Source organism: Lissotriton helveticus, chromosome 8, assembly GCF_964261635.1.
Source record: "Lissotriton helveticus chromosome 8, aLisHel1.1, whole genome shotgun sequence".
Taxonomy (NCBI): Eukaryota; Metazoa; Chordata; class Amphibia; order Caudata; family Salamandridae; genus Lissotriton; species Lissotriton helveticus.
The window spans coordinates 1484081780-1484093946 of record NC_136069.1 but is presented as its reverse complement, the minus strand read 5'-3'; the positions used below and the strand labels follow the sequence as shown (position 1 = coordinate 1484093946).

Genomic DNA, 12167 nt, shown 5'->3' with positions numbered 1-12167 from the left:
GTTTCACCCCCCCCCACCAAAAAGCCGAAAAGCAAAACCGGGAAAAGCCACACTTAGGAAACTTTGGGCCTACCTGGAATGCAGCCAAATGAGCTCTGCAGCTAGGACCTAACTCCCCTTTTCCACCACGGATTTTCTGAAAAACAAATGCAATCAACATTAGACTGTGGCAGCAGTGCTCCCAGACCCCAAAACCCACCCCCAAAGATCTGGAAGCCCACCTAACAGCACCCCAAAGACAGGCAAGTGATCAAAAACGCAATATACCTTTTCACCTCCAAACCACTTTTATCCGGTATTAGACCTTCACAGCAATGCCCCAGACCCGTCAACTCACCAGCAAAGAAGTAGAACACCCCCACAAGTGCAGAGTCTTTCTTCATTGGGTGTAATCCAGCCATCTGCTTTGAGGGAAATAGGAGTCTGGAGGAGGAGGATAGAGGAGCATGTTCTTGTGAACTTGTGAACCTGAGGAATGCAGACTGCTGCTGCTGCACCTTCAAATCAATAAGCAAATAAGTGAAGACAGTTCTGCTGATGGGCTTGTTTTTGTGATTAGGTGATTAAAGTTTTTTTTATACAGATTTTGCAAAACAAAGAAAGACAGACACACAGGAATAAAAGTGAATAAGGACGAAAAAGAAAGTTAGTGATTCATTGACTCATTTTCAGGGCTCGGTGTCAGGGAAGAAGAGCTCATCCTCAAACTCTGAGCATTCAGACGGGAGTAGGTCAGCTAACAGAGAAGAACTTCCCTCATCTAAGTTGGTGTCCTCCTCGTCTTCTTCCTGCGTGCATTCTCGTATTTTGTAATCTGGTGGTATGAAGTGCTGATTCATCTTGATCATTGTTAACCTCTCCACATTTTTGGGCGAGAGGCGGGTCCTTTTGGAAGTTACATTGCCACCAGCAGCACTGAAAACACTTTCAGAAGACACGCTTGCGAGTGGCCAAGACCAGTAATTTATTGCCAGGTTGGTGATCTCTGGCCACACACCTCTTTTCCCATGCCAATACGCCAATGGGTCATGATGAACATAGACCTCTGTTGAGTCATTCAGATAGGCCTGCACCATCGACTCAAGGTTCTCCAGGGTTCCTCCACTTTGCTTACTTTTTTCTGGGACCTTTTGAGAAGCAAACCCAAGCTGAGTTAGCCAATCCTCTTCTTCACACAATATTACTGTTGTGTCTGGTGCAGATGATACCGTTGCTGGTGTCGTTAACGGCTGAGAGGGAAAATCACTCACTTCTGCCACAGCCACAGATGCAGAAGTGGATTTTTTTGACTCCGGATGGCCTGCTGATGCTGATGTACTGCCTTTTCCTTCAATTTCCTGCCGTTCTCTTTCAAACCGAGTGGCTGACACAGCTAGACAATGTTTGTACTTTGTAACATCTGCGTCATCAAAAGGAAAAAATACTCTGCCTGCCACTGCCTTTTTGTACCGTGGATCCAGAATAGTAGCAAAAATGTAATGCTGTTCTGTGTGGATCTTTTAAAGACGTTCATCGCGAAGTAGGCGCTGTAATAACTTCTCCGCCAACTCAAATGCTTCTTGCTTTCCATCTTTTTGAAACGTAGAAGACACTGCCTTCAGTTTGTCCTCTAGCATGCGCAACAATGGGATAGATTTTCCCAAATTACAGTCCTCCCTGCTGACTGCACGCGTGAAGACCTCAAAAGGACGAAGCATGTCTGTCAGGCTTTTAACTAGCTCCCATTGCTCCACCTGTATCCTCAGGTCTATCATAGGTGTACCCAGTTTAAAGAAATACTGATCGACTACTGCATACTGCTCATACAGACGCTCAAGCATGTAGAAGGTTGAGTTCCAACGTGTTACCACCTCCTGGATGAGTGCTTTCACTGGCACTTTACGTTCATGTTGCAGGCACCTCAGCTGCTTCCGGGCCTTAAAAGAATGGTTGAAATGTGTGCACATTCTTCGGCAGGTGGTCAGTAACTCGTAGACTGGACTTTCTTCATGCAAGAATTTTTTAACAACCAGGTTTATACAGTGCGCCAAACACAGCACTCTGAAATAGTTACCCATATCCATGGCCTTAACTACATTGGCGCCATTATCCGTGGAAACATAACCAATCATGCGCTTTCTTGGGGACAGCCATTGAAAGACCGTTGTGTTAAACTCATGCAAAATGTTTTCTCCTGTATGAGTTTTCTCCATGGCAAACATGGCTACTGTTGCATGTTTCCGAGCAGCTTTATAAACTTTGTCCGTGTCAACACCTGCGTTTAGCTTTGCTTTAACCCCTGAAAAAGAGACCCAGTGTGCAGTGATGCACATGTATTCAGTGGCTTGGCAACTGGTCCACATGTCTGTTGTCAGATGTATAGTGTGAACAGCACTCTTCTGCAAAGCTGCCCCAATCACCTCCAGCACATCTTCATGTAGTGCTGGAACCACAACTCTGGCAAAATAGAACCGGCTAGGACCTTCTATTTAGGGCAGAGCGTTGCCACCATTTCAAGAAAACCCACCCCTTCCACAAAAGAAAAAGGGAGAAGGTCCATCATCTGTCGTGATACAGAAATTAATTGTTCTGTAGGGCGATGCATAAAAGATTCATGATGAAATCCGTAGGTATCTGGGATGGTTGGGGTCTGGAGAGGAGTAGGTTTCTGATCACCTGGAGACCTTCACTGTGGGGTAAGTTGGAGTATAATGATTCAATGTCCATGCCTACCATCAACTGTGTAGAGGTGTCAAAAGCCTTGTCTTCAATTGTGTTTATTCGATCCGTGGTGTCACGTATGAAAGTGTCGGTGATGGGGACAAATTCTTTAATAATCGCATCTCTATATTTTCCTAATGGTTCCAAAATGGAGCCACATCCGGAGACGATGGGGCGCCCCGGCGGATTGGATGTATTCTTGTGGACCTTTGGCAGGACGTATAGGACTGGGGTCCTCGGGTGTGGGTTGTTAAGGAATTCAAACTCCTTTTTGGAGATGATGTTGAGGTCTCTTGCTTCCTTTGTTACTTCAAGTATTACTCTGTAATCGGAGCCCCGAGCTGAGGTCTCTGCCTGCCGTTTTCCCGGACCTGTGATTCAACCCCCTGCGAGCAGTCACAATTTAATCAGGTATGCCCCCGTATCCATTTATTCCGTATGCCACTGCCGCTATCCCCCACTGTCCATCAGCGTGGCCTGATCTCACGATCCCTCTCCTTTCAGACGCCGCCCCGACCGGACATGACTACTTTGATCTATCTCACGTGTGAACTTCCACACTGCGCCCAGGTAATTCATCTATTTTTACTGGCCTTCTGCTAAATTCAGAACCAAACTCGATAGGCGAAGCTCCATCTGTCCTTTCCTTCCCTCCAGGTGCCTTACTCACAGTCGCCCCTGGATCGACCTTTGCAGACCCCTCCTGCTGGGTTCACGATTGACTACTCCCACAGGTCAGCCACTCCGCCCACGTGCATGGCCCCTCACATTGACTGCTTTAGCCTCCTGGTGTTACACTCCTAGCCGCCGTTGCACCGACTTATGCGGTTTCTCCTATGCCTGATCGCAGCCTCTGGCCAGTCCTGGCGTCCCCTGCATGGCCCCCAGCCCTGCACACCTGCCGCTAGTGCCCCAAGCACCTCGATCGCCCGGCCCCTGATGCTGGTTGGCTTAAGCGCACGCCGCAAGCGACTTTTGGCCATTAATTACTGTCATCGTTTGTCCTTCATCTCGTTACGTTACAATCCAATTTGGACACCCTTACTGATCCCACACTCGATCATCGCCTTTTAAATCACTCATCAGCCTGTTAGTTTTCCTCACAGTCACTTGTCACCCGTCACCTCTGTTGGACACCTACCCGTCCCCTATGCTCATCCTCTTTCCTTCCCCTGCAGCACACCTATGCATTGACAGCCCAGTCCTGAAGACGACCCCAAGTAACGAGGGTCGAAATGTCGTCTACACCACAGCGCAATTGATGGGTGCAACTTCTCTGTTCTCAATGAAAATGACAAATAATGATCGCTAATGTAGATATTTGTTACCTGTATATATTGTCATCATTGTTCACCTTGCGCCGTTCACGCTGTTCACCCTGCTCACTTGCGTCGTCACTTTTCACTTGTATATATCACTTTACGCCAAGTGCCCTCGGGCTGTCATAAGATTCTTTCTGTACAGTGCTGCCTTAACTGTATGCCCTTGTGCAATCTTGTTTGATGTAATTTTGGTGATTAACAGCCTCCAAACACCTCCTTGTTTCTTGTTTATGTAATGCAGTTTGCATGCATGTTTAATTGTCTTTCCAAGTGAAACCTGTTGGAACATTGTTTCTCTTTATGCATACACTACCCAGTTCCAACGTGGTTTATGGGTCCTACTCCTGTTCTTTTTCGCTACGTCTTGTTCAGCGTCATCATCACACTCCATAACTATGAGACTTTCGGGGACCTGCCTTTTACGCTTAGCTACCTTTGTCAGATCATGGTGTGCCTCACTCTCGGACAGGCCTTGTGGTTCCCAATTTTAATCCATATCATCAGAAGGAAGGGGGCTTGAAGAAGATGTAGACACCATCCTTGATCTTTTTCTTGCTGGGGATCTGGAAGACAATGAATCATCAGGAGGAGTGGCTTCCTCATATGATACCTCGGCTTTAATGTCGATTTCCTGATGTACCCCTACTTCGGGAGGAACAACTATTGTGGGCACTTGTGCCGCTCCATGCACCTCTGCTTGCGCCTCACCTTGCGCCGCCTCTCCTTCCACATATACTTGGGCTTGTACTTGCACATGTGGTTGTTGTTGCGGCTGTGGTTGTTGAACACTCATCAGATGAGTTACAACAACCTGTGTTGATTGAGGGATGCTGCTACTTTCTTGCGATGAGCCAACATCACTGGTCGATGGTGATTGAACAGCTATACTGGCTGCCTCTGCAGCACTCAAGGGCTTGGACCTAAGTTGGCGTGGTGGTGGTGGCACTGAGCCCAATGGAGCGGAGGTGCTGCTCCCAGCTTGATCTTCAGCAGACCCCGCTGCTGCTGCAGGCGTACTTTTTTTTTCCCCCAAAAATGTGGCGGTCGGCACACCAGTCTCCTTGGCAAGTGGCACCACTTGCTTCTTCTGCTCCTTACTGGCAACTTTCTTGCTAGAGGAGCTACGGGCAACTTTTTTTGGGGCCATCTTCTTCAGATGTCAGAACAGCAGGCCGCAGTTGCACAAGTTGCAGAGTTGTCTGTGGCCACACGTGACGCTGTGCTGCACACACCGCAGCAGGACTTCTTCCTGGCACTGATGAGGAACAATGAGGCTGATGATTCGTCTTTCTCCACCTAAAAGCAAACGAAGCCAGTTAAATAAATGTTGAATATGTAGCGCTTCAATTAATAGTTTGCAAGCAAGCATTTTTATTATTCCCACCCCCCAAAATGGAAAGACCAATAAAATGCACCACTGACAGAGTACCCCTGGGCATAATGGATGAAAGCATGGCAGACTGGGTGCAGGCCTATGACACAACAAAGCACACCGCCTGGCTTCAAAATGGCCCCTAGACCCCCACCCACATGGCCAGGCCCTGCCTGGGCCAGGCCTCAAAATGGCCCCCACCCACATGGCCATGCCCCATCAACACCCCAAAAAATCGAAAAACACACAAAAATCACCACAATCCAATGCCATCCATGCCCTCAACGATGTTTACATTCAAGACACCCCACAGAAAGACTAGGGCCATGCACCACTGAGTACCCCTGGGCAAAAGGCCCCAACAACAGCCCAAAAATCGAAAAACAGATAAACATCACCACAATCCAATGCCATCCATGCCCTCCATGATGTTTACATTAAAGAGACCCCACAGAAAGACGAGGCCCATTCACCACTGAGATCCCCTGGGCATAATGGATGAAAGCAAGGCACATTGGATGCAGGCCTATGGCACAAAGCACACTGCCTGGATTCAAAATGGCCCCCTGACCCCCACCACATGGCCAGGCCCTGCCTGGACCAGTCCTCAAAATGGCCCCCACCCACATGGCCATGCCCCATCAACACCCCAAAAAATCAAAAAACACAAAAATCACCACAATCCAATGCCATCCATACCCTCAACGATGTTTACATTCAAGACACCCCACAGAAGACTAGGCCCATGCACCACTGAGTACCCCTGGGCAAAAGGCCCCAACAACAGCCAAAAAATCGAAAAACACATAAAAATCACCACAATCCAATGCCATCCATGCCCTCCATGATGTTTACATTAAAGAGACCCCACAGAAAGACTAGGCCCATGCACCACTGAGTACCCCTGGGCATAATGGATGAAAGCAAGGCACATTGGATGCAGGCCTATGGCACAAAGCACACTGCCTGGATTCAAAATGGCCCCCTGACCCCCACCACATGGCAAGGCCCTGCCTGGACCAGTCCTCAAAATGGCCCCCACCCACGTGGCCATGCCCCATCAACACCCCAAAAAATCGAAAAACACACAAAAATCACCACAATCCAATGCCATCCATGCCCTCCATGATGTTTACATTAAAGAGACCCCACAGAAAGACTCAGTCCATGCACCACTGAGTACCCCTGGGCAAAAGGCCCCAACAACAGCCAGAAAATCGAAAAACACACAAAAATCACCACAATCCAATGCCATCCATGCCCTCCATGATGTTTACATTCAAGACACCCCACAGAAAGACTAGGCCCATGCACCACTGAGTATCCCGGGGCAAAAGGCCCCAACAGCAGCCAAAAAATCGAAAAACACACACAAATCACCACAATCCAATGCCATCCATGCCCTCCATGATGTTTACATTAAAGAGACACCACAGAAAGACTCAGTCCATGCACCACTGAGAAACCCTGGGCAAAAGGCCCCAACAACAGCCAAAAAATCAAAAAACACACAAAAATCACCACAATGCCATCCATGCCCTAAATGATGTTGAAATTCAACAAAACAGTTGCATCATGCACCCATAACTAACCCTGGTCCTACTGGATACTGTGACTACCCACAATATATTTTATTTAATGTTCTGAAAAAGTTCCAAGATTGTAGTTGCAGCAACTGTAATGCCCCAAACAATCAACATCAACTTACTTGTGAAATTTCTAATCCAAATGTGATCCAAAGAAAGTAAAAAAGGCCTCAAATCCAAATATCCAGCAGCAGCCACAAAAAGTAATCCTTCCAGGTCAAGATCCAAATCAAAGTGACCAGGACATGAACAAAGCACTGGGAGGAGCCTGCTGGACAGGAACAGGAAGTTGGAGACTGTGGGGCACTTCCTTCCTCCCCCCCCCAAATGGACTCCTAGCAAAAAAAGTGCAGGCAAATGTCAACCGGAGGAGTTATTCTGATAAAAATCATCATTTTCAGAAGGTTTATGCTGCCTGCTGGTGGATTTCTTGTGCAGAATTGCAAATTTTGCAATTTCGCAAACGCGAGATTGTCTCCCGCGATGCGTGATCACGGGCCTTTATGACGTACTCGCGTTGACAAACTCTCGCTGTGCTAGGTGGCAAGCCGCGATGACGTAATCGCGGTCGACAAACTCCCGCGGGATCCCGCAGCAAGATCCAAAATGGCGCAGCACACGCAAACATGGAGAAAAACAACTCTTCAAACGCTGAATGACGGTAAGTGAACGCGGCCCGCCGCAATATTGTATTTGTCAAGCGCGACCAAGCAAAATAATCCGCTTCGTGCAAATTTGCGAATTTTCGGCAAATTCGCAAGAGTTTGCGGATTGCGAATTTGCTGAAAATCCGCAAATTTGGCGAGCGGAACGTATTTTACGCCCATGCTTAATTTACATAACAGTTCATATTTAGAAACGTCAGTTCGCGGTAAATGGTATTTGGTTCTTAATTCTGAAAAAGGGTAAAACATATCTCCTTGACAAAGCTCACTGATATATAAAATGGCAGTTGTAATCCAAAAATTCCAGAAAGAAATAGGTTTATTGGTCTTTGTTGTGCCAAAGTGAGACTTTTTTAACGATCGGATATTAATATCAGATTCATCATAAAAAGAAAGTAATGCCAATTTAGTGGCATGTAATATGGACAAAAGCTCAACAACAGATTTGTGTTTGAATGGAAAGCAGTTTATTTTTAATTGTTTTCACCAGTATTTGAGGTAAATAAAAAGTATTGTGCAATTGTTAAATAATTTAACCTAGTAGTGTGTGCCTCTGCATTAGATTTTAGGAAAGCTGATCATCAATAAAAGGAGTTTCAGTTGATTAATATATGAGATAATTAGTTTTGAAATATGTCTTGTCTAGTGTTTGATGTTTCTTGGATTTGGTATTTTCTTTGAAATGAATCACAGCCAATGTGGGTGATACATTGTATGATAGACCTGACATGTGTTTATGCTAGATTAGGCTATGATGATCAACCCGGTACAACATAACAGGAACATTTTGCTGGATTTGCCTACATTCAGTGGCGAAGTCATGAAAAGAATCTGCATAGCTAGTTCCAATGACACACTCCAGTAATCCCAAATTTAACTAGGGGGTAGGAATGATAAGAACTTTCCAAATGTATGATTTTTGTGTCAGATGATATTTGAAAGGAAAGCTCTTTCCAGACAGTGAATGCCTCAGATTTGAAATGAAGCTATCTACCTGGGGATTTTCACTAAACGTTCTTATTGTCGCTCACATAACATTAATTACCTATGAAGATAATTACAAGCAATGGCCTTGCATCAATCAACAAGACTGTTTTATTTATAACAGCTAAGGCCCGTACAATGATTAATGTTTTCAAACAATTTTCCCTTTCTGTAGAAAACAGATGAGTACAATAACTACCCAGTTTTTCACACTGGGTATGACACCTTCGAGCTGGTAGAAAGATTCTATGACCCTACGTTTAATAAGCAATTGACAGTAGCACAGTTGCGTGGAGGACTTGTTTTTGAACTTGCCAACTCCAGGATCATCCCATTTAATGCACAGGATTATGCTGAGGCCTTGAAAAGTTATGCTGACATCATCTATAAAATTGCTCAGCAGCATGAAACACAACTTCAGCAATATGGTGTATCATTTGGTAAGTATCGGCATGCAATGGTCTAACAAAACGTGTCTAAAACTTTTTCAGGCAAATTTCACCATAAATAATTTTTTATCCCTCAATCTCACCGAATGGGGCCATAGGGTTGATGCTAGTGAACGGGTTTGCACCTGCCTTGTGTGCTCGTATGCTAACTGTGCATAATCTGTCTATTATTATGCAATTAGCAGAGAAATGTATGCATTCGGGTCTCAAATGTTAAGCTAGATGCCCTCCCTTTGTCTTTCTTAAACTTTACATAATTATAATGCTTCAAAATATTTAACTTTTCCAGACTCACTTTTTTCTGCTGTGGAAAACTTTACGAAGACTTCCACTGAGTTCCATAACCGACTTGAGCAATTGGACATGGATAAGTAAGTTCGATCAGTTTTCAATCTTGTTATGGCCCTCAGTGGTCTGAATTGCTGTGTTGTTTCTAATGATTAATACAATCATGTCACCCGAGTTTCTCCAAGCCCTTTAATAATGTAGCTTAATTAAAAAACAAAATATAAATTAAGAAAAAAGCAAACTAAAATTAGTGATGACCTTCTCAGACAGATATATAATCCTGGAGTGTTTACCCAGAGTTGGAAATGCTCCGCCCCTTACTAAATCTCTCAATTTAAAAATTAGATTAGTGGTATTATGTTGGAAGTACCCTGTAGCAACCATGACGATAGGGCGACAGACGACGTAGGGCACTAGGACCCTGCGGGTCATAGGACAGTGACCAGGTCACTGGACACGACATCCTGTAGGGGACAGGAAGTGGACAGACGACTGAGGACAACGAAGAGGACGGACGTGCCGTGACACGCTGGTACCAGAAAGCAAATAAAGAAGGTGACCAACCTCCTCTGGCGTCCTGTGTTCCTTGTGCCGAGTGTAGACATAAACAACACGACATCCGGCGACGAAGAAGGTGACGAATCCACACGTGTGAGGATCGCGCCGTGTGTTAAAAAAAACACAAAAACAACGTCATCGGAAGCAGAGAGACGCAAGGAGCTACACGGGAGCCCACCCCGGTCAGCGTCCAACGGAAATGGCAAAGCGCGGTAAGCAGCATTAGAGGAACAGCGCTAGTGGCCCCAGTCAGAAGCGCGAGATCCTCGCGCTCAGAAATTGAAGCGCGAGGTCTCGCGAGAAGAGAAAACATCGGCGGCCATTTTAAAAACAGGCAGGAAAGCCAATAAGAACTAAGAAAGAACGCGGTGGCCATCTTAAGAACAGGCAAAGCGAGATTTCGACAGCGAAATCTCGCGGGAACAAGGGCAGCCATCTTGAGTGGGACAGAAAGGAAAATAACAGTAGAAAATACTGGGCAGCCATCTTAGGGGCAGGCAAAAAAACCCAAAAAAAAACGAAAGAAAGCAAGAAACAAAGAGAATTAGCAAAAAGAAAGGGAAAAAAAGGGGACAAGGACACAGACAGATCCCCACAACAAGGACTAATAAATATCATAGTGAAACATAAGAAGAGAAAATAACAAGAACGCTACAAAACATCTGAAACAAAAGTGATATAGAGGCAACAAGACAAAAGGAAGCGAAGATGCCTGAAACAAAGCAAAGCGCACAATATCGCAGACCAATGCCATTCAGTGTATCAGAGCCACAAGTGGGAATAAGATGGGAAAAGTGGATTGTGAAGCTTGAGCGATACATGGAAGCAACAGATGTGTTAGAGGAAAAGAAACTAGGACTATTCCTGAATTTGGCGGGGGATGAAGTGGATGACCTCCTGATAACGCTCCCAAAGAGCGAGATCCTTTTCCCAGTCCTGAGGCAAAATAGCCGGGAGCTGGAGGTACTTTTCTAAGGCATAACTTGCACTTTGACTTTTAATCTGCTTTTAAAAATTGTGTGGTGTCACTTACCCTTTTCTGTGTCTCACGCGCATCTGTTATTTAGTCCTTAAAACGCACAGCCGATCTTAACGCTGTTCGCGCTCTTCCCCACCCAGCGGCCGCCATCAGCACATTTAGGCCACACCCCCTCCCTATAAACATGTGCATGCACAGGAAGCGCAGCGGACGAGCGCAGCGGGAGCGCCTAAGGCAAGCCCGTCTGCGCCCGTCCGCGACAAGACCGCGACAGGCGCAGGAAACCCTGCCCAACTCACCTCCCGCATCTCCTACCAACCGAGCGTCCTTCGTCAATTACAGGCCACTAAGCATTGTCCATGTATACTCGACCCATCCGCTTTCTCAGGCCTAGTCAGTTGCAAACTCTGCAACTGGTCCACTGAGCTCCACTCAGCTGTTCCCTCGGCCAATATACTTCAGGCCTCTCTACCTTCCTTCAAAGGCGGTCTGATCAACGCTCGCTCCATGTGCAAGCACAACCAAGACATACACGACCTCGTCCTAGAGTCTGACCTTGACTGCCTCATGATAACTGAGACATGGCTTACAGCAGATAGTAACCCTGACATTGCTGTTGCTCTTCCCCTGGGCTACTCCCTCTTCAGGGAAGATAGAGCCAAGGGCCGTGGCGGAGGTGTTGCAATCATCTTTAAAGATTCCTTTCCTTGCCACACCTTTAGTCTCGAGCCTCTGCAAAAAACTGAAGGACTAGGCTTCTCCATTAAATTGAACGAACACACTTCGCTCTCTGGCGGACTTATCTACCGCCCACCCGGCAATGCTTCTGAGTTCCTCGACTCACTATATGATTCTTTAGGACAACTCTCCCTCAGATACCCTTTTTTCACCCTCCTTGGTGATTTTAACCTCCATCTTGAATCAAAAACAGATAACCATGCTATCAATTTTGTACAAACCCTCGAGATGTTCAATTTTAGGCAACTCGTCACTTCACCCACCCACTCTCTGGGCCATACCCTCGATGGAGTCTGCACAAATTCCCCTTCCTTGATCACTCTCTCCCCTTTGCCCCAGATTTGGTCTGATCACTCCCTGATCCCATTCCACATCCTGAGCAAAAACCTACCCAATCGTGACAAAGCTGCTTCTCACCCCAATAATCATATCAATTGGAAAAAGGTTCAGGATAACATCACTCTTAATCCTTTAATGCAAACTCAAGCTCCTATTCTCTCTGGCAATGTCGACACTGACGCTGATC

At 46.1% G+C, this 12167-nt stretch overlaps 1 protein-coding gene across 1 annotated transcript in view; it reads left to right on the top strand.

Moving 5' to 3' along the window:
* Positions 1 to 12167, top strand: part of LOC144773916 (N-acetylated-alpha-linked acidic dipeptidase 2-like) — a 696330-nt gene that overhangs the window by 636542 nt on the left and 47621 nt on the right. The window contains exons 17-18 of the mRNA XM_078658978.1: positions 8805 to 9069; positions 9368 to 9449. Coding sequence (XP_078515104.1) covers positions 8805 to 9069; positions 9368 to 9449 — 347 coding nt within the window. The remainder of the gene's footprint in view (positions 1 to 8804; positions 9070 to 9367; positions 9450 to 12167) is intronic.